Source organism: Echiichthys vipera (assembly GCF_963691815.1).
Source record: "Echiichthys vipera genome assembly, chromosome: 11".
In the NCBI taxonomy this organism is placed as follows: Eukaryota; Metazoa; Chordata; class Actinopteri; order Perciformes; family Trachinidae; genus Echiichthys; species Echiichthys vipera.
The window spans coordinates 7,296,174-7,320,312 of record NC_139836.1 but is presented as its reverse complement, the minus strand read 5'-3'; the positions used below and the strand labels follow the sequence as shown (position 1 = coordinate 7,320,312).

General features: G+C 40.6%; 1 protein-coding gene across 5 annotated transcripts in view; it reads left to right on the top strand.

Annotated features, from left to right (window-relative positions):
• The window catches only part of LOC310954189 (stromal membrane-associated protein 1-like), a 122,380-nt gene that overhangs the window by 79,141 nt on the left and 19,100 nt on the right, over positions 1 to 24,139 (top strand). For 3 of the 5 annotated variants that reach the window (XM_083923538.1, XM_083923537.1, XM_083923535.1), the window contains 2 exons: positions 829 to 892; positions 10,109 to 10,224. In XM_083923538.1, the coding sequence (XP_083779664.1) occupies positions 829 to 892; positions 10,109 to 10,224 (180 nt within the window). The remainder of the gene's footprint in view (positions 1 to 828; positions 893 to 10,108; positions 10,225 to 24,139) is intronic. The other 2 variants (XM_083923539.1, XM_083923536.1) reach the window with 1 other exon arrangement.

The window sequence follows — 24,139 nt, the reverse complement described above, 5'->3', positions numbered from 1 at the left end:
AATGACTACATGCAATGTGAAAGATTTTGCTCACAGTAACAAGCAGATATTTTTCAATGGACATACTAGGTTCCGCTCAGCTTTACACACCTTTTTAGCTTCTTTAAGCTCATTGTTTTGCTACGGACCACAGCTGACCTGCTTTGGTTCACTGTCACCGCTTTCATCAACCTTGCTTCCGGGAGCTGCTACTTTTTAGTTCCTGTAAGAAGACGTCCTGCCGCATTTTGTGTTGCTGCACAGCTTGGGTTTTTTGAGGCAGGTGAATTGACCATCACAGCACTCTTGTCTACTTGTTATAAATGCATGAATTAGTTTCTCAGAGTCTGATTTTGAAAGAAAGAAATGTTTTTTAGACGGTAGAAGGCTGATCTTCCTCACCCATATGCTACAGTATGTGCATTTATATGCTTTTAAAAACCCAACAGGGTCTTTAAACAAGAAAACTCTATTGAAATCCAGAATAATGGATTTTTAAAAAATCTTTACATCTGTCACCCCAAACTTCTACTCATTGGAAAAATTGCAGGATATTCTTAATGTCTCGAACAATGAAACAACTTCTTTACAAAATCTGATCACTATGAATGAAATCTGCAATGGAAATGGGTTTATAGTCAGTAGCTGTGCTAACAAATATGGTCAGGGGGTGACATTACTACTGTTTAAGAGGTTGACATTAACTTTCTGTATCAAAACTTGAATAGTAATTCAAATCCTTGCACATTATTGTAGTATCTATAATAATTTAAAATCAAGGACGTGTAGAAGCTGTGGCTAAATCATTACTAAATCATTTCTTTTGACCTTTTTCTTTGTCTTTCCCAGCAGTCTGAGTGTAGAGCCAGTCCTAAGGAAAGCACAGAGCCGGCTGTGGACCTGCTGGGCCTGGGTAAGTCAAGAGACCCCTCCTACCAATAACCCTCAGACAATATAACAACTTCATACGGTATTCACACGACTGCCTAATGTGTCAGATGTGTAAATTAATCCAATTATGGTGGATGATGTAATGAGATTTTTTGATTGCTATTATAATAATAGCAGGTTGCATAATATGGGACACTATAAGGAAAAGGTTTAATGCTGTCAGGTTTTATTTAAGTCAGGTACAGAGACATTTTGTTACGCTGTGATGACTATTATACCATCTGGCAGTTAATACATCATTTGTGGCTTCAGGCAGGCCTGTCTGATACAACTGTGAGCAGACGACGGTTAAATCCACTCAAGAGTCCAGTCATGTACTGGGCTTTCTAATTGTGATTTAATGTGTATTACAAACAGGGGAAGTAAAGCATTGTGTAGCTGAAACACAAACTAGAAAATCATATTCTCACTTGAGTAGACGGTAGACTTATTGCTTTTAGAATAATCCGGTGTAATAATTAAGTTATTGATCTGGGTACATTCCAGTAAAGTTGTGAATTTGCACAGGACCATTATGGGATATCTATCTGTAGCTGCACGCTGTAAGAGATAAACAAAACAAAATAGGAATGGCAGTGTGCACTTGCCATCACAATAACAGCAACCTGAAAGTGGCATACTGATAAAACCCTGTGTGAAAACGACAGAGCTTTAGAGCTAAAAGGTGGTTTCATGAATAGGGGAACAATTATACTCAATGCACTTTTGTGGCTTTCAAATGTACAACAAAAAAAGGAGAAAGAAGTAAGAGGGCAAATGCTTCTGAGTCAACAAAGTGCAAGGACCTATCAGAAGCACCAAACGGCACTAAAACAACCCCAGTGGATTTACCATGTGGGGATACATCAGAAACCAGATTTAGCATATTTAGTCTAGTGCCTACACAGCAATGGTCCTCTCATGTATTTTCAATTATTTTGTCTGATAACTGTCAGACCCCCCCCCCGCTTGTGTTTTTGTCCTGCTTTGTGGCCTTTTGGAACAGTTAGAAACACTCTTGTCTTTAGATATCTGTTGGAGGTCACAAAGTAGTTTGGAGTGTGGAGACTATGGTGTTGTGGTTCTCCTGTTTTGTTGCACCTGTTGGGCAGGACAACTTAAGTTTGTTTCGCACGGCCACTTGCTAACCGCCTTGAATAACCGCCTTGAATAACCGCCTTGAATAACCGCCTTGAATAACCGCCTTGAATAACCGCCTTGAATAAACGCCTTGAATAACCGCCTTGAATTACCGCCTTGAATAACCGCCTTGAATAACCGCCTTGAATAACCGCCTTGAATAAACGCCTTGAATAACCGCCTTGAATAAACGCCTTGAATAAACGCCTTGAATAAACGCCTTGAATAACCGCCTTGAATAACCGCCTTGAATAACCGCCTTGAATAACCGCCTTGAATAACCGCCTTGAATAACCGCCTTGAATAACCACCTTGAATAACCACCTTGAATAACCGTTACCTTTGGAGTTACCTATCTGTTCCTTATTTGTACATGCTCATGTGGGTGGCAACCACTTTATTGCCCTGCCGCTGTAATTATAACAATTCCCTCGTTGAAATGTTGGTGGTAGGAAATCCCCTTTTCACCTCTATGATTGCTATAAATTCATTAAGTTTGTTGACGAAGTGGCCCCACAAACTTCAGCCAGACAAGAGGTCTAGTCAGCCAGTCTTTTGAAAATACCTTTTATATATTTATTAAAAAACTGGGCCAAAATTGCCTGAATTGCCTATAATAAAATCCATAAATAATAGAATGTTAATGTTAGCATTGAATTTCATTAGAAATGTCATTAGTATTTATTTTAGACAGAAAACTCTCAATAAACATGTGCTCAATTTTAAATATAAACAGGGACTGTTGATTTCAAATAGTTAAATATCTGTATTTTGTTCATGTCTGTGACATATTCTACATATACACACATGAAATTGTAGTGAAAGTGCTTTTATGGTGTCAGTATGATTGTCAAAAGATCATTTCACTGTTTTTGCTGTGAACTGTGTGGGTGTCAAAGAAGCAAATAGACAAGGCCTCAAATCTCTGTATCAGTCAAACCTAACTTACGGCTCGTGGGCCAAATGTGGGCAGCAATAGGATGCCAGGTGGCCTTCCAACCATTTTCTTATTCAGAATAAAAATAAACTGATTCATACTGGGAATTTGACGATTGAATGTTAACCAAAGTTCATTAAGAAAGCATCAAAAGCTTAGCAAAAAACCTCCCTCAGAGGATCAGGCTAAGCTATCTGACCCCTGGCATCCTGTCATTTAGCAAAAGTGGCCCCGGGGCAAAGCAAAGTGGGCCGTGTGGCTGCTCCAACCTGTCAACATGGCTACCGGGAAAAAAAGCAAGGGGTTTGCCTTGTTGTCATCCCCCCTCACATATAGTAAAGTCACCATTTAAATACGCACGGTGCTAAACTATCTCAAAATAAAACAACTATCCAGGAGTTTTTATTATCACTTTGACTAATTTGTAGATGTAGCTGTCAGTTAAGACGGAGAACTGATCATGTGTTCTTAATCTCCCGCGTGCATGCATTTTAACTGAAGAACACAACAGCAGAATATCTGGATAAATTGAATGCACTGAGGATATGACATTCAACAAAGGTCACAAGCTGGATTCAAACCTCTGACATTTTGTGTGTCTTGGCCCGTTAACCGCCGGGCCACTTTGCTCCATGCTTGTTGACCTTAGTCCTGAATGGCAAAAACACAGAAAGTAAGGGTTGGTGCAGGGCATTCACCATAAATATGTAATATGCGATCACCTTTTTCTCCCCGATAAAAGGCATTATTGTGTTAGACTTAGCTGAGGGTAAGCTGCACTGACAGAAGAAAGAGCCAGTGGATACAGCATTGATAAAAGATTCCCGGTTGCAGCATTGAAGAGTGAAAGTGGACGCCGTGCTATAAATAACTAATGCTACACACCTTGCAGCCATGTCGAGTGGATGAGATTTCACACATAATCAATAAGTCAAATACGTGGCGGTCTGCCTTCAGCACTTACACATCCCCCCATTCCTCTCTTTAGTTACCTTACTCTGCAGCTGTCAGAGAGACGCTTCTGTGTCTGTGTGTGTTTCTGTCAGCTCCTCTGTTCACTTTAATTCAGTTAAGCAGGCTGTGCTGGAATGAAAGTATAAACAATTTTGTGAGTTCAGCCACATAAACATCTTTACACAAATTCTCTTGCAATCCTTGCTTTTTGCCCTTGGTTTCCCACAAGAAATGGTCCAATATTATATATTTTTTTAATTAAATATCTATCATCATTTAAGAAGGCTTCCTTTTCTCCACAGCAGCATTAAAATGTATTTGATGTATTTCAGGTTTTGATAGCTTTGGTGTCCCATGATGATAAATGTTCCATCCTGCCAAAAATAGATCTCTTCTGGAGCCACTGAATCAATTTCAAAAACTTTTATTGATGGAGCACCCCTGTCTTCTTGTTTCTGTGTTTGTTTTTCTTTCGTTTCTACGTCCTTTCACTTCTCCCTCTGTCTGTCCCTACTGTAATGGTCCTGACACGCTGAACTGACACGTGTGTCCAGAGGGAATAAACAGGATTCTTCTTCCATTTTGTCTCCTCTATTTTAGCAGCAACTGTCCTCCCAGCTTCACCTCTGGAAAAATATTTTGATTATTCTTCCTCTTAGTATAGTTATTTTTTGTTTCCATTCACTCAATTTGAACCTTTTCTAAATGCATGATCAAACACAGATTTTTTTTCAAAAATGCCCCTGGCCTCTTTACTGCAGACAGAGACAAAAAAGGGAAATGTGGGAGAAGATGATGTACACAGCAGGGTCCTCTAAAACAATGACCGTCAACAATGTATGCTACATCCTGTGTGTGGGCAAATTTACAAAGCTGATTATTTGAATCATGCACTGTTTACATCCATGTATTCCTGCCAACAGTCTTCTTTGTTGGTGCAGTGCTATATTTCTTGGCATATTATGTGTGGGTCATGGGAACACTGGGAGACTCACAGCAGGAATGTGTGATGTGCATGCATGTCTGTTCTTTTAAGGGTGTACCATACAGACATAACAGGGGGCCTGCTACAATGCACTACTTTATATGTAATTTATGTTTATTTTTAGACTTTATACAATTATACAATTATAAAGTATTGATTTGACCAATTTTCAGCAACAATGAAAGAGTTACTGTGAGTCTTGTTAAAAACTAATCTTTATGAACCGCATTTCAATCACAATTTTATATTCTGCTGCATTAGAACACAGTACAGGTGATCAAAGATAGCAGGATAGACAGGACAGGGGCTAAACAGACTGTATCATCCTTACCAGACGTTGACGGTTAAGTTTTGTTGTTTGGTGACCACAATTAAGACAAAGAATAACTGATTAAACCGTATAGTTGAAACAAAACTCTCCTGACTATCATTTTGAGATTTAAAGTTAAATTCTGGTGTAAAATCACCCCATGGTCTTTTTTTGACACTTCGAAAATCTCCAATACTGTGTCTGTGAAAAAACCATCACATTTTGGGAACAACCTGTAAGAGCCCTGTGAAACTTTTTTTTTTTTTTTTTACTACAGCTCGTTTAAAGGCAAGCAGGTGCAAAATGTTTCTATCAAATTTAAGTAAATTTGGCAATAGTGACAGCTTTTGGCCTTTCGGTCAAGTGTTTTTAGTGTTTGTAAAGTTATTAGAGTCAAAAGGTGATGCAGGACCCCTCTACAGGACAGGGCCACAAGATAAGGAAATCAATCGATGTGCAGTGAACCTGAGATTTTGGAGCCTGTGGCGGTCTGGGCCCCCACGATAGGTGTTCACTTTGCTCAGCCTTGACTGTGAAAGATTTGGCCTTTATCCAACTTTGTGTTAACAAACTTATGCAAATGTCCAGCATTTCTTTATGGTGGTTGATGGTTGTTTGCATGGAGCTGTCTCTCGGGTAACATAATTGTTTAGCTCTCAAAATTGTGGAAATGCAGGTTTTTCTGGCAGTACTTCAAAAATCCATTAATGATGTGTGTAGAGTTGCATCAAAACATCAACATCCCAATATAACTGTTACATTATCCGTTCACCACGTGACTGCTTATTGTGGGAGATGGCAAGCAGTGGTGTCCTACTTCCATTTTCTACAATTCCTTCTTGATAGTGGTCACAAACAGGGCTAGTGCTCCTTTTTCTGTCCTAGTTGTGACTTGTGTTTTTTGAGGGAAAGTGGGTTAAATTAACATACATTTGGTTTTATGGCTGTATCAGCACTTCAAATTTAATTATTGACCGGATGGAAAAGCTAAGCACCAGTTTGACCAAAAGGAAAACACTTTGTCACATGTATTAGTGTGACATTTCATCCGAATATTGTATTTTTTGAAAGACTTAATCAAGACTGATATTCATCCATTTGGGCAGTGGCCAAGTCCTTAACTTGACAGCCTCACACTGCTGAATAAGGTCGCTGTATTCATTGAAGATACTGGGAAGCTGTGTGTGTGTGTGTGTGTGTGTGTGTGTGTGTGTGTGTGTGTGTGTGTGTGTGTGTGTGTGTGTGTGTGTGTGTGTGTGTGTGTGTGTGTGTGTGTGTGTGTGTGTGTGTGTGTGTGTGTGTGTGTGTGTGTGTGTGTGTGTGTGTGTGTGTGTGTGTGTGTGTGTGTGTGTGTGTGTGTGTGTGTGTGTGTGTGAAGGGGTTTGAGGTGATTATAAAACACACTCCCACCCTGAACTATGGGTCTGTTTCCATGGTGAAGTTGAGAGTTCTCTCAAGAAGCGGCTCCATCCTGAAATAAAGGATGGAGGGCTCATTGCCCTACATGGCAGTGATGATGATGATGGGCCCTTTTCTCCCTGCAGCTCATTTCCATGGCAATGGGTGAATGAGTTTTCAGTAAGAGAGGGGGGGATTAGAGTGGTAGGAGGGTAATTGATGCACACAAAATCCTTTTCTTTCAATATGAAACAATGTGAGTTACACCTGTCACTCGTTTCAACCCCTAATGTAATAATGATAATCATAATCGTCTTCTTTCTTTGAGCAGCAATTTATTAAGTGACTTAACCATCAAAATAAAAGGTCATGTCAAGTCGATTTCTTTACATAGTCCAATTTCACAAAATCACAGATTCGCCTCGAGTCTTGAAGGCATCAGGATGGATAGAGAGCAAAAATCAATAGTTTAGTTATTAGGATGGAAGATGTCACTGCCAAAGTAACTCTTTAAAATAGAGTTTTACTAAGTTGTTTGAAAGGATGTTGAGTGTTCTCTCCAGCCTTCTCTTCTCACAGTAAATGGCTTTCCTTGTACCCCGCTGTCTAACTAAAGGAGCTCCGTCTTGTTCACACTTTAAAGAGGCTAAATTATGGATGTTTCATCACTGCGGTTATATAAATGACCTCTGCTGCTCACACACACACACACACACACACACACACACACACACACACACACACACACACACACACACACACTCACACCGTTCGCTCTCTCCTCCCTGGAACACACTCCCTCTTCTCTCTGCCTCTTTATCACTCTCTCTCTCACTGGCTGTGTCCCAGATGACGGTACATTATGTACTGGGGGGGTTGCTCTAAAGCTCCACGGATAGGGGTCTCTATCCTGACCAAGCGGTCTTTTTATAATTATACTGTAATTTAACTACTTCAAGATCAGCCATATTTTCAATTTAGCTATTGTGTTTGAGCAGAACAAGAGACAATACACCTTTCAGAAATGACACAAGGTTAGATTTGACTGACTGCCAGGTAAATTACCTCCGTCAGAAATAGCCATCAAATGAGTATCTTTGCTGATTAGTAACTGACAGGGGAAGGATAGCTGTGTCACCCTTAGGGATGTCAGTTTTGGTTAAAGATCCCCTACAATGAAATCAAGTTTTTAACCGTGTTAACATATCCATATGATGTTTTTTTATATGCTACAAGACATATTGTAAGGGGCATGAGCAGTCAACGCCACCGCTAAGCCTATCTACCATGAAACCGCAGTGTACCAATGACATTCAGACAACCAGGGTTTCATACATCACATACCTGAGGAACCAATCCAGTCAACTTATGTCTGAGGAATTCCACATTGAACTATTGCGTGGCTCAAGGCCAGATCCAGAATTTCTCATTGGTGGAGAAAAGTAGATATGCTTCCAGCCCCTTTGCTGTGATTAATATTTTGTTAATCAAAGTTGAGTAATTTTACATATTAAAACATGTTTGAAGAGAGACTTTAATTTTGCTTCGATGGCCTGACAACCATTAACCAAAACACAAAATGACAACACACGTATTTAGGATGTAACTTCTGTTTGGGAAAGCAGTCGATGGTCGGGGCTGCAGGGTTTCCGGCAGTGTATTGCAAGGCCTGTGGCCTGCTGGGCCAAAGCTGACTCCCCACCGGGTCTAAGCATCAGGGATTTTTAAAAATGGTTTTCCAATTAAATTGTGCTACAAGTAGAGAATTCAGTTGTGTGCATAACGTTTGCAACCGTTCAGTCGATTTAGAGAAAGAGACTGTGTGTGTGTGTGTGTGTGTGTGTGTGTGTGTGTGTGTGTGTGTGTGTGTGTGTGTGTGTGTGTGTGTGTGTGTGTGTGTGTGTGTGTGTGTGTGTGTGTGTTTCAGTTTTTGTTGGCGAATAAATGCTACAGCTCCCTGAGACCTAAGCCAAGGGACTGTGCTTTTGCTTTCCACCTGGTTTAAGTGAAGGGGATTAGCCCCAAAGCTAAAGACAACTCAGGCTCAGGCTTACTTAAGGGGGACTGACCTTTAAGGTGGACCAGCTATTCTCATTTTTCCTCAGTGGAAAGACATCATCAGCTTCTCTCTCAGGTCTTGCTCAGAACCTTTTACCTCAGACTGCTTAGTAGCAGAGTCATTAGCAGAGTGTGTACAGTATGCGTATAGACTTACAGACCAACTCCAGTTCTGTACTGCAATTCACAATAGAAGTATTTCTCGAATGGTTTAACTTTTTCTTGAACTTTAAAAGTCATAGTTATAGTCAGTGCTGTAGTGGTTAAAAACAAAAGAGAGTGAACAACGGCACACACCTGGTCATAAGATACACATCCACGAACAAACCACAGATTGAGACAGTTTTGTATACATTTAAGTTGTAAAATTGCAAATCAAAAGGTGTATCAGAGGATCATCAGTTTTACCAGCAATGCCCCACAGGTCACTAATCCAGTATCATTTTTGGCATGACTTTTAACATGACATTCGGACTTGTCATACTGTAGCAAATAAAAAACAAACAGTTGTTGTTAATACTTACAGTAATGATGGCTCTGCATTTTTGTGTCCTAGTAAGCCATGCCAGCAAGCCAACATGGACAATAGACCCTTTCACACATTCTGACATGTCAGAGCAGGAAACACAAAGATGGAACCATGGTGGAACCATGTGGATGCACCAGAGGGTACACATTTACAATACCAGGGCCCTGGAACTGGCACATATACATGGAGTGCAGTAATTAATGCTATTATTTACACTTGTGCCCTTTCTGCTACTACATCTTAAATGTCTGCCGGGAAAGAGGTACTTTCATTTAACCAGTTCATATAATTAAAGCTTATTTAGCTCTCTAACAGAGAGAATGTGCCTTTTAGAGTTGTACAATATTAAAACATAATATTTTTTTTTATCCGACTTATTATTTTTCCAAGGGCAAACGGAGAACCATGAATAAATTAATTTTCAGCGTAAAGCAAAGAACTGAAGGAATGCAGTTATCAGAATAACTAACAGAGGATGTTTCAATTTACAAGCATAGTGATTGTAAATTGAGGTGTGTGGGCCATTTTGGAAAGGTGTGTGAAGGCTTACATCCTATAAATACCTTTGTATATGCATGTAAAGGTCAGACTTAATAATTCCTATTTGTGGAATTGACTTAACTTTTTACTGCTTCTGTCTTTATTAACCTCCCTTTATGTCTCACTTCATGAATATATGCTTCTGTATAAGTCTTCTGGAGCTTTCTATCATATCGCATGATCTTCATCAACAGGTTAACTATTGTTTTGACTTTTTATTTAGTAAAGATACACACCTGTGCCATTAGTTGTATCAGCAATGTCTTCAAAAGTCCTGAAAAGTCAGAATTTTAGTATTAGATGGTACTGAAATCTCTCTCTCTCTGTCTCTCTCTCTCTCTCTCTCAGACGCTCCAGAAGGTGGTGGGAGGTGCTCAGGTGGTGCTGCACCAATCAGTGATGAACTGGACATCTTTGGACCAATGGTCTCCAACCCTCTCCCATCTTCCAACAACACACAACAGGTAACAAACACACTCTCTCTCTCACACACACACACACACATACACACACACACACACACACACACACGCACACAGTCACCCAGGCTTTCATCATCTGCTTATCACCACAGGCAGACTGCAACACAGGGAGTCTGCACAGGCTCCCAAGATGCAAACACACACATAGGCATATTCACAAACACACCATCTCCCTCATGCATGCAGACACACACTCTCTGAGGATAATATGAAAGCAAACTGTCAAAGACTCTCCTTTATAGAATTAATTTGACCGATGTCCTTCAAAGAGAGAGAGCCAGTGGGCCTGTGTGACAGAAAGAGGAAAAATTGGTCAACTGCTGCAACAATGAAGAGAGCAGCTGAGAGCCGTAGAGATGTTGTGGTAATAATCTTTTCTGGTCTAGTTTTAGAATAAAGCAATAACAATGTATTTCGCTTAATTTGTCTGATACTTTTAGGAAACCCCTTCAGTGTATGTAGTGGAGTCAGATTAAAGTATATAAGCCAAATATATCATTTAAAAAAGCACTAGAATAAATTCTAAACCACACACACACACACACACACACACACACACACACACACACACACACACACACACACACACACACACACACACACACACAATGCTTTCATGTGCATTTGCAGACCTGCAAAATGACAATAAGGTGAGAGAAAGAAAGATTGAGGAATAAGTCAAACAAGGAGAGGTGGCGATACATGGGTAGGACGTTTTGAGGTAGAGAGAAAATGGCTAAAATGTTTATTAAATCTTATGAATAATATTAACAGGCAGTTCAGTTTGATAAGATAGAGAGGAGCTACCTTAAATGCTGTTGAAAATAGTTTTTCTCGACATAAACTAGCCAGCTGCTTGCCCTGCGTTATTTTCAGACAGCTAGCTTGCGGCTAGCTTGTCAGTAAGTGATTGTAAAGATAGATAGATAGATAGATAGATAACTTTATTTATCCCCGAGGGGAAATTAGGTCATCGTAGCAGCGGTACAGAGTAATCAGAAGTACTAAAATAAGATAAAATATAAAATATAATATAATATATAAAATATAAAATAAAAATTTAATGTGCAAGTGAGATAAGGTGCATGTAAGTGATCACTTTGAGTAGTGTGAGTTTATTCCCTGAGCTTCGCTCAGCGTTGTTGTGCAGCGTTGTAGAGTCTGACGGCAGCAGGTAGGAATGATTTCCTGTGCCGTTCTTTAAGGCAGCGGGGTTGAATGAGTCTGCTGCTGAAGCTGCTCTGAAGCTTGTCCAGGGTTTTATGGAGGGGATGGGAGACATTGTCCATGATCACCAGCAGTTTTGCCAGCATCCTGTGCTCCACAACCTCCTCCAGGGTGACAAGCTTAGAGCCAACAACAGACCCGGCCTTCTTTATTAGTTTATTCAGTGTGTTCGCGTCTTTTGCTTTGATGCCTGCACCCCAGGACACCACAGCGAAGAAGATGGTGCTCACGACAACAGACTGATAAAACATCTGAAGCATCCGGTTGCAGACATTGAAGGACCTGAGCCTCCTCAGGAAGTAAAGCCGGCTCAGGCCCTTCTTGTAGACTGCCTGTGTGTTTGTGGTCCACTCCAGTTTGTTGTCCAGCACCACACCCAGGTACTTGTAGGAGTCCACAATGTTTATGTCTGTCCCACCAATGCAGACTGGAGAGGGCGGGGGCTTGCTAAAAGCTAGTGGAAAGAGCAAAGGCCTTAATCTTGCAAATATTTAAATACATTTTAAAGTAGAGTTGATTGTTTTAGGCTTATGATTTTCACTGTAACTCTGAATCAGGATCTGTAAAGCAGATCATCCTATCTCTTTGGGATGCTAACATTAGCTAGGCAGCCACAGTGCTGTCAGCAGAATTTCATGAGTCTGTGTATTCATTGTGAGCCTTTTAGTACAGGATGTCCGGTCTGGTATGTGATTTCTGTTGGTGAGGTATGGGCTGTAAACCAAATGAATGTTGTCTTGGCATCATTTTTTAAAATTTGACCTACATCCTAATATGGGGAAAAACAAAGCTTACTAAAGTTTTCGCTAACTGCATTGTCAAACGTCACTCACAAAAATGTGTTATTACCATACATGGACAGTCCGGGCTTTACACAAGACCACTTTAAAGCGTCATGATTAAATCTGAAAATTGCTAAGTAATTGGTATTATATTAAATGAGCTGTACCCAACATTCAGAGCATTAAAGGCTCAGTAGGCAGGAAACCTAGAAAAAGGTGATTTTTGAGTCTACACGGGTCTCATCCCCTCAGCTCTGATCCAAGCTCTTCCCACCAGACAAGCACGGGCATCTGATGCACACGCTTTATACACACACCTGACAGTGCCTGCCCGAGGCAACTGCCAACTTGTCAAAGCTTCTGTTTTTTACGTTATCCTCCATAATGTCCGAGTCACAGGTAAGAAAATCCTTTTTTTAACACATGAGAGATAGTAAATAGAATTTACAGTATATTGAGGCAATCCGGAACAGTGCTGAATGAGTTCATTAGACGGCCGGGGTGACTGAAATGGAGAACTAACTTTACTCATATGTTCACCTGTATCAGTATGCTTACGTGTCACTCATTTCTATCGTCCCGATCATGATTGCAATTGTTAAATTTTTGGAAGGAATTTACTATCACTCTTGGCAAACTAAAGGTATGTGAAGACGTTTGAGGTGGAATAGTAGGATTTGTGACTCTAACGTAGCAACCTAAACCTGATCTTGTATTAGCAGCAGCCGTATGCCTTTGGCTACGGTTAGCAGGAGGCTAACGTATTAGCAACCTCCGACAATATGTTACGGTAGCCGCTGTGACCAGGCTGTTTCCATGGTAAATCAGCCCACTCAACCTAACCCCCATCACAGCAACTGGAGTTGTAAGAGAAAAAATCATTTAGCAGTTTACCTATCCAAGAGAAGTACAGTGAGCTCCGGGTCCAAGTTCAAACCAATGTTATCCCCAACGTCTTTGAAACGCAATGCTGACATTGCTGTCAGACTCTCTTTAGACTTATAAGCTAGAAGTTATAAGTTTCTGACTGGTTTGGATAAACAAATTCTGCCTGGGAGGACCTCAACAACAACCAACAATATCTGCATAATTCCATCTGATCCTTTACGTTTGAAACCCAAATAACACAGTTTACATTTGAAAAAAAAAATGTTGAAAAAAAAGTGGAGTGATTGTGAAGAGCCTAGATGAATTGTGTGTCCGATGAGTGTCTGCAACCATATTGGATAGGCTTCATTTTCTGAGAAAACAAATTATTTTGAGTGAATAAGAACAGAGATACAAACAATTGGAGCTGAAACAAAACAAGAATATATTTTCAAGATTATATGTCCTCGCTCCTTTTTCCTTCCTTTCTCTGTCACTCCTTAAGCAGCTAGTCTCAGGGGAGCGAGTATGGCTGGTTGAATTAAACATTTTCAAGAAGCAGAGTTGAGTCTCTCAAGCGCGGCCTTTGACCTCAGTTCGGCTGGAAATGAGGGCACACCAATTCATGTGGAAACATATAAACTCAGAAAATACATACATACAGTCAGTGAATGCAGAAACACAGAGCAAACAAACAAGAGACATGATGTGAATTCAAGAATACACTCGCAAACATACACAAAGTACAATTCACAGTGAATTCCTGGGTTTAAGAAGATCATTGTTTCACTGTCTGACCTATTACCAGGTTTCAAATTCTATATCTCACTCTGGTACACACACACATTCACACACACTCACACACTCACTCACTCTCTCTCTTACTCTCTCATTCACACACGCACACACACACACACACACACACGCACCCGCACGCACACACACACGCACCCGCACGCACACACGCACACAGACACGCACACACACACACACACACACGCACACACACACACACACACGCACACGCACACGCACATGCACACACACAGACACACACCCACACCCACTTCTCTGAGCCTCCTGGGACCCGACCAGGCAGTGGCTCGCTGGGGAGCCAGGCATGACGAACAATTATGGGCTGCTGTAACTGCAAGCCCCCCCCCTCTACCTCTACCAGGCTCCCACTTACCCTCTAATCTCCCCTCTTTGCTCCCCTCCTCTGCAACTCCGTCTACTGCAGCTCTGTGTGTGCTTCACACCCCTGCTCATCTCCATAAATCCATTAGTCCTAAATTCCTCTTCTCTCTCCTCTTTTCTCTTGCATATGGTAATTACCACGAATACAAGTTTCTGATTGTTAATAGTGCGTACATCAACATTCAAGTTTTAATTTCCACTGGGAACACCAGAAGTTCCACTATATCCGACTCGCCACTTAATCATGAGGAAGTACCTGAAAAGGCAAACAAAATGTACAAAATGTGCAAAATGTGCAAAATGTGCAAAATGGGTTATTCCATTCTGGCTCTGGGGGTGATGAATGTCTGATTTTACATATAGATGCTCGGTTTCTCCCAATAAACCATGATAAATAGCCTATTTGGGTATAATTATAAGCCTTTTAATAAATACTGTTGCTAAAAATGTGAAAATAACTCATGTGCTTTTAATCTCTTATCTCCTTAGTGTGCGGGATTAGTCGGGGACACAAGGGGATTTTTCCCATCCATCCCATATGCTGTGAATGCAGCACAATTGCACTGTCAAACTATAAAATGACTAGAGTGTTTTAAATGCATGTCCTCCCAAAAGCTTGTTGACAGAATGACCCCTTGAGCAGTAGCTACAATTGGTTGTGGCTACTTTGTTGATGGCAAAATGGATATGAGGACGAATCCCCTTTTGGCAGAGAAGTGTTATATAAAATGTGATGGTGCAGCACAGCCAGTAGCTCCTTTCATTTTGGATCCTCCACAGTTCTGTTCCCTTAAAGGTCAGCACAGCCAAGGTGGTTTGGAATTGATTGTTCATGATTGTCCAATCCTATTTTAGCAGCAATAACAAGGCACAGCAGGTCTGTCAGGCTTCTGAGTCCTCAGGTAGTTGGAGTGATACTGAGTTGAGAGGTTGGTGTCTTTTTTGTAGCTTCCCAAAATCAAAAACACAAAAGCTGATGTGTGAGAAGATTAATTTAGTCCGTCTTTGCTTTAATATAAGCCACTAATATTAGGATTCCTAGCTAAAAATAATAATATTTCCACATCTCTTGGATTTTTAGTCCCAGGAACAATTTTTCAAGGACCTAAAAAGGTTCTTTCAGCCCATTGCTATCTATGTTTCCACCACGGTCTAAAGACCTTAAGACGTAACCAACATTCAATGTGCTTGAATCATATTGATGTGTGCTTGATCATGTTGAATAAGAAATAAACCATAGGTTTTGTCTCACTGCGGCAACATTTTCTGTAATGAATGAAATGCGTAGGAGGAAAATGAAACCAAGCATCTGTATGCACAGTAAATCATCTGCTACGTGTTTGAAGGTTATTTATCTGTGCTTTTGAATGTAACCGATGTGAAACGATCGGACAATAAAGTTTTATTCCTCTCATTTGAAGCACCGTGCCATGCTGTCTCTCTCTCTTGCTCACCTGAGCTCGAACTGCAAATCTCAGTAGCCTGGAAAATACGTCCTGAAACCTGAACGTTGCAGCCAGTCTGTTATAGACAACGGAGAACTTCAGTGAAGGTCTCAATTTTTAAATTACGTGATAACCTGTTAACCCATTTGCGATAAAAAAACAAAACAATAAATACATGTGAAATGTAACACACATGACCTTTATCAGCCTGGTAGTTCTCATTAAGATCAGGGACTTTTTGGGGGTTAAAAAAAAGACCCTGGTCCCTGCAGTGAGTTCCTTTAAAGGTTCCTACTCACTAGGGAAAGTTCCTATGGTCGAAAAGGGGCTCTAGTGTTGCTTCCATACTTCCATAATTAGTGCGTGTAAGCCACGGTAACATCTGACATTTCCAATGTTAACAGTGTTTAAGCAATAAGAGTTTGATTTCTTTCTTTTAAACATCATTAAATGGTGCTCTGTTATAATGATTGCATGTTTGAAGCCATTAAATGCAGAACTGAGAGCTTTTTTGCATGGTTCTTATTATCCTAAGAGCCAGCTGGAGATATTAAAAAGCCAGAGACAGGTTTTGCAGACATCTTAGGGAGTTAATGTTAATTAGCTAGGTAGCTAGAGCTTACCAACACTGTTTCAAAAATTACCATCCATTTTGAGTGATGAATTTGCAAGCGTTATCATTTGAAACTGAATGTGTGTAGTGATAGATTGGGGCAGTTGGTGTAACAACAGCAAGAGCAGTAGGGCGCTAGGCTTTAGTTGAGTCCCCTTAAGTTAACTGTGTATTTGTGTGTGTGTAGAGAGGGAGAGAGAGGAAAAATAACTTTGCTGAGATTAGTTTTGCTGTCATTTCTGCTCGCGCTGCCGAACCGTCCTCCTTCTGTCTGTGTCGGAGTTTGACACACAGACACGCTCACACAGTCAGCAACAGTGAGAGCAAGCATGTGTGTGACAGTGCCTTTGAAGTTAGTGGTAAGGCTGTGACCGTAGCTGTGTGTGCAGTTTTATTTATCAGTGAATGCATTTTATGAACTATTTAAGTCCCTGTGTCTTTTTTTGGCTGTTGGTTAAAGTGAAAGGAGTAGGCCGCAAAGCTAGCTAGGGCTGGAAATTGCGTTGTCATTCACATGAGCTGCTTGTGGGCTTAGTAGTACAGACTTGAAAAGTTCGGCTCCGGAGGACGAAAAGGGGACGCAGTACGGCTATTAATGTAAAATACATTCTGGGATACCTGGCTGTCTGAAGACCACACAAGTCACCTCCGATGCATCCTCGATAAAATGGGCAGGGCAAGTCACATCCGGGCATTTGGACCATACTTAGCGAGATGGGGACTATTGAATTGGAACAGTACTTGGGCTGCGACTGATGAAGTTTCATAAGAACACAAGTACAGACAAGAACGCAGATTGAGAAACGGCTATGGTTAGGTGTGTGAAATTCATCATACCTAAAACAACATACCTAAGTATGTATTTTACACAGGTAATACACGTTATTATTTTTGCTACACCATAGTTTTTCTACCCTCCCTTTAATGCACTTCCTTCTCTCAGCCTATACCTTGGATCTTTTTCTCACGGTTTCTATGCTCCATTATTCCCTTCGTATGCTGAATGTCGTCTCTCTTCCCTGTCCTTCAATCACTCAACATTCATTCTCTCAGTTGAGTACTGCTCTGGGTTTTCTCCTCCTCACCCTTTATATGTCCTCTTCCTCCTCTCTACACTCACACACCTGGGGCCTCATTAATCAATGTCAGGTATGTAAAAATATACATGTAAATCAGACATACTGGACAAGCATGTTTAAGCTTAATTCCCATATTTGGATGTATGCATACATGATAAGGGTTTGTTTCAGCAGCGGGAGGAGGCCAAAACCTTATTCGCGGCGTGAAAGCTTACAAAAATCGTCCTTGACAAAAAGGTTGCTTTTTTGCCACGTTATAATCGCGTTTTGTGTGAAAGTGCAACAAAATTATGGACGAAAGAATTGCATGAAAATAACAACCGCGATGTGTAAAGGCCTCACTCGTCTTTCTCCCACTGCTTCTCCTCTGTGGGTTTCGCCCTGATTCTAGAGCGCTCGACTTGTCTTCACTGTCGTGTCAAATTAAAAGCCCTCGCAGAGTCGTGTCAGCGCAGCTTCATGATGTCTCATAACATTCTGAAGCAGCGGCAGCTATAATTTTGGACGTTTCTGAACGTTTTAAAGGCTTTTTAAAAGAAAATCTTATGAAGATAAACTAGCATATAATAGTTTAGACAAGAGGAACATGGAAAATACTGCATAAATGATATCCACTCCTTGAATATACTGACTTGAAATGTCACATTTTCACCCCTTAGTTATAGATGTGCATGACAAACTGAGTAGGCTTTTGATTTCTGATGGCACCTCTATCCAACACTGGACAGGAGGCACAGTGGAATTTTACACCTACCGTGAGCTGCATAATGCATGCTGTTCTTTGAACGGTTGTTTTAGAGGTTCAACAATTCTAATAGTTTTACTAAAGTGCTGCATACAAGGCAATTGTAAAAGATATATCTAGACTATTGTCAACTTTGCTTTGCTATAAGTGCACCATCAGTCAGACGCAGTGGTGGAAGCTATAACTGCCATGTAAGTAAAACTACTTTTACAATCTACCAAATGTGCATGAATTATAAAAATAAAAGTATTCTGTATCCCATAAATCATCTCATGACACTCTTACCTACCTAACCCTATGTAAAGTAGTTGCTGCTTTCACATTGTTGCATCAGTATTAGCAGACTCACAATCTTTTCATCCTGTTACTTTTACTTACTTAATAATAAAAAAGTAGCATAAAATGGAAATACTGAAGTACACATACCTTAAAAATATACCTGAGTAAATGTATTTTGTTACCTTCTAATTTTTTTCATCACACATGGGATCCATGGAGAGACATTATAATGCTGTAGGCTAGAAGAGAGGAGTCAGTAGATAAAAAAATAATCATTTATCACTGCAGTAGAGATGTGCTATTTGTCAAAGCCTTGGACTGTCATGCAGCACTTCATAGACTGCAAGTGAAGATTGCTCCATTGTGGTTGTGATACCAGACAGGCTGCTCTCTCTCAGCAGCACTGTCTATCTTGTAGAATGTTTTATTTTAATGTCAAATGTCAGTACATTTAGTCTCAGACATAGTGCTCTATTCAGAAAATGGAGTTCACTGCAGCTCTCACAGCCAGGAGGTTTTTTTTTTTTATTCTTAGTGTATTCACACACCACAGAGGTCCAAAGAGGTTTCTAACGTGTTGTCTTCAAACGTTCAGTTTTTGCACCAGGAGAGATCTTGCTTGTCTTTGTCTGAGCCATGTCCAGTGGAGCGTAGAGACCTTCACTGACATTTTCAGCAGCATTGGAAGGAAAGGCAGTTAACTCACAATATGTACAATTTCTTCTGCCTTGGTGTGAAGGTTAGACTGTGACTGTTTATCTGTAACCAACAAGTCTGGCAAACTAACATGTATATCTGCTTCCTAGGGGAAGAAACTGGTTGGATTTAGGCGACCTTTCTCGTGGGGCCACCGTCAGACCAGACTCTCAGTTGTAGAATGATTAAAGATTGTATCTCCTGACCCCTTACTCACCTAGACATAAAGTTTCTGTGCACGTTTGTGCTCCCAAGAAGAAACTCAATAAACCTATCTGTAGCACCACTGTTGCAGCATCAACTTTTCCTCTCCTAAGCCATTTTTTCATATGAACTTCGGACAATATCTGACGAACCAGGTCCAAACATTGTTCAAAGTTGCACTTTCACAAATGTGGTACACAACAGGAGATTGTCTGTGTCAGATATGTTCTTACTTACTGGAAATAAGGGATGGGTGTAAGTAATTTGTGCACTTACTCGTTCTGGGAAAACATTTCTCATGCCCATTTATACAGGACATAATCTGGTTGATTTAGGTGAGGGATGGAGAAGGGGTAGAGCACGCAGGAGGTAGGACGTAACGCAGATTACACCGTGGGCACATAGCCTGTGTGTAATTTGGTTTTGCCATCTGCTTGTGAATCAGCTTTCTTCTTCACCCTGAACATGTTACATGTTTGTTTTCTTCCTGATTCACGCAAGCTACATGACAGAAATGTCATCAATACACCCATTTGCTCGCTATAAATTATTCGCACAATTCGCGGCTCTATTCACACATGAGCTCAATCAGGCGTTACACAGACTTTGTTCTTGGAAGCTGGCAGAATAAAGTCTGTTTGATGTCCGGTCCAACTGATTGAGACAATGTCGTTCTCACATACACCTCCTCCAGGTAATGTCTGGATAATTTCAGGTTTGCAGTGCATGTGTGAAAGGGGCTATATACGTAAGCAGTACACACAAGGGCACAGTTTTGGCAGTCAATACACATCCACCTAACCTTACACACACACATACAGACTATTTTGGAATTCAGCAGGCGGATATTGCTTTACAGCTGTGATTAGCTGGGTGCGTGAAGTAAGAGGAAGCCGGCAGCCTGCTGATTCGTGAAGCTATTAACCAGCATCGGGGAGCGCTCGCCTATCTGCGAATACGTCAATTACAAAAATGCGATTACAGCCTTGTAGGAGGGGGAAGATTGGTGTTATCCCCAGCTTTCCCCTCCCTCCATCTCTTTCACACACGCACACACACGCGCACACTTTCTACCTATGTATTGTCCTCTATCTCTCATTCAGAGTGAGAAAAATATAGCTATTAAATAGGTTTTTTCCAAGAAAACTCAAATTAATGTGATAAAAAATACAATAAACATTTAACCTGAAGTGGAAGGCAATGTAAGAATGATGGAATAAGGGAGAAAGAGTGAGGGATGAGACAAGGTGCAGAAGAACATGATAGGCGGGGAAAGTGTCTGGGACAATAGATAGATGGAGGAGGAAAGAAGGAGTTAAGAGTTAAGAGAGGAATGAACAAATAAAGAAAGGTGGAGGGTAAGGGCAGAGACACAAGACGTGGAGCATGAAGTTCCCTCAGCCGTAAGAGAGTGCGATGGTGCAGACACATCTGAAGCACTGGCTTACATCACCACCTCCAATCCTATATCTATTTTCCTTTTTAGTTTGTAAAACTGCTGGATTAACAAGGGTTACCCAGTTTGTAAGGCTTTCCCTTTACGTGGCATTCACGTCTGCAAGGTGCACATGGGCGTGTCTAATGTATGAATAATTAAATTAAATGAATGATAAACATTCTTCTATCATAATCTTGTTGGTAATATTTTAAGTAATATTAAGGTGAACCCAGACCAAAGCATGTTTTAAGTCACTATGTTATCACTGATTTTCTGAGCTTAGTGATCTCATCGAAATCCCACCACTGTTCTGCTCCGACTGAGCTCTCCTCCCCTCACAGTGTGCATCAGGAAGGCAGTCCCAGGATCAGTTCAGGAGCTGACTGCGTAATGAGCTGCTGTCCTAGTAAATGAAGTGCTGAATACACACTGATTGTGACCATGAATTCAAATCTGGCCCTCCATCACCATCAGGCTACAGTGACTAATTCAGGCTGTATTTTATTCAAACATTAGTTATATACCAAGCCCCAACCACAGCAAATTTCTGGTTGATCCAATAAGGAAGTGGCAAACGTTGCTGATCTCTGAGTGTCGACTAGGGACAGGTTTAATGATAGAGCAGTTTCTCATTGACCCCCATGTTAAACAGGCCGTTTTCACAGCATCATTAAACCCATTTAAGGCCTGGTACAGTCATATCCCAGTGACAACACTTAGGGGGGTGATTTTTTGGATCAAGTTTAGAGAACGGACCTCGACGGAGAGGCTACATCCATTTTTTTATACAGTCATTGTCACACAGATAATCGCCTAAGTCATTGTTTGTGGAAATTGTTTTTTTTGCCAAAATCTCCTCCTAATGGCGCCGGCCACCTGTGGTAAAATCCCCTACATCCTCAGTTGATCAGATCATGTGATTTTACCCCTTTAAGATGATGGCCTTTGTCAATTGGGCTTCACTCAGGGTGAAGTTATTTATGTTTTTTGAAAATTTGAAAAAAATGAGTTAGGTCGATTATTTTAACAGGGTAACACTTTGTTCTACACTCATAGTTCACAGTTTCAGTAGTTTTTGTTCATTTAAGAACTAGTACTCCATGTTTACAAAATAAGTATTATCCTCTAGTCTTTATTGTCCCCATTGCTAGGTTTTTTCCCCCCAGTTGTTCATAATGATGGGAAGGTGACAGGTTTTGACCCACAGAAGGTGAAGGTTAGGGTTAGGCTGAAAACCACTTGGTTAGGATTAGTAATAGCAAAAGGAAACAATTCCTGCTTGCCACGGTGACTTCTCTGTTTTGGGGATCCATCCACCACCCCAAGCTGCCAACCTGCATCCTTAAGCGCAGATTTGCTGTCTTATACTACATCCCCTGCTTTTAATACATTGCATTTATTCACATTACAGTGCATTGCTTACTTCAGTTAAAAAATGTGAAATACACTTGAAATAAATACGTGGAAAATGCAGGAATTACTGCCCATTACTTTTCGCTGTTATACGTCCGAGAAGAAATGCATGAGAACAACCTGCACTATAAGAAGAAAGCCACTGCGCAATTAGATGATGATTGGCAGACTATTTGAAACAAAGAACGTCTAAAGTCATGATTATCTGAAACGTCAGTGTTGAAGATGGGAAGAGAGCTTTTACCAGGAAACACACAAGAGGTTAATGCTTTAGAGCAAATAACCGACCGCACACTAAGTGTGGGTATGTTTACCTGTTTCTAGGGTTGGCCACTGCCTGCTGCAGCTGCAAACACGTTTGATAAGACTGAACCATATCAGTAAAGTTACAGGCCATACAATGATGCTAAAACAGTAGAGGGTTGAGTGATAGTTCAAAGTGGGTTCTTCACTACAAGTGACAACTACAACTTTCACATTAAATGTAATCATTTAGTCATTATTGATATTGATTAGTGCAGATATAAGTTTTGAGCAGTAATATCTAGCATGAATATTCTTGCTGTCCCCCTCTATTCAAAAATGTGTTTTATGTTTCTGTCCTCTAAAACGACATTGACTACATTGACTTGTATATGTGAAGAGTTTATCAGTACAGAGGTTTATTCACATTCCTCTCCATAATTCCTCCATATTTTTTTTTACCTCTTTAGGAGTATTTTTCTTCTTCAGTTACACTGATATCCTGATGTATTGTAGGTGATTGTCTTGCAAGTACCAGAATCTCTGTATCGTGATATCATAAACATACAGTGCCTATGGAAAGTCATGATACCCTTTTGAAATAGTGCCTTTTTTTGTTTTGCAGCCTGAAATGATAATACAAAAATATGTATATATATTCCAGTGAATTTCTTTTTTCAAATTTTTGGAAAATTAGTAAAAAATGAAAAACTAGAATAGGTCCATTTAGAATAACCATTATAAACATTCACCAATCACCTTCCAGATTACACAACAAGTTAATTGGCCTCCACCTGACTAAAATGTTGGTGTTTTTAATGACTTCAGAATAAAGTCAGCTGTTGTTGAGGACTCCACTCCTAGTAGTTCATGGTAACACAAAGAATTCACCATGGTTGGAAAGATGCTTTCAAAAGAGCTCCGGGATAAAGTTGTGGATAGGCACAAGTTAGGAGAAGGATATAAAAATATTTAAAAGGCTTTAACTTTCCCTCTGAGGACCGTTCAGAGAATTGTCCAGAAGTGGAAGACATATGGATCCAACCAGACCTGGCCTAGATCGGGCTGCCCCTCCAAACTGGATGAACTAGCCAGGAAAAGATTGATCAGGGAAGCTACCAAGAGGCCCATGGTGACCTTGAATGAGTTACAAGTCTAATGTCAGAGGTTGGTCGATCGGTGCATGTGACAACAATTTCACAAGTTCTACATGTTTGACAGGGTGGCAAGAAAGAAGCCTCTTCTGAAAAAATGTCACACTGAGTCTCATAAAAAAACATGATACCATGTGGCAAAAGGTTATACGGTCAGATGAGATCAAAATGGAACTTTTTGGGCTGAACTCTAAGCTCTATGTTTGGTGGAAACAAGACACAGCACACCACCCAAAACACAGCATCCCTACAGTGAAGCCTGGTGGTGGCAGCATTATGTTGTGGGCTTGTTTCTCTTCAGCAGGGACTGGGCTGTTGGTCAGGACCCAACGACCCCAAACACACCTCCATAAAAACAACACAGTGGCTAAAGGACAGGAAGGTGAATGTCGTAGATTGACCCAGTCAGAGCCCTGACCTGAATCCTACAGAACATCTGTGGATGGACTTGAAGAGTTCAGTCCATCACCGCTCACCACAGAATCTGACTGAACTTCAACAGTCCTGAAGGAAGA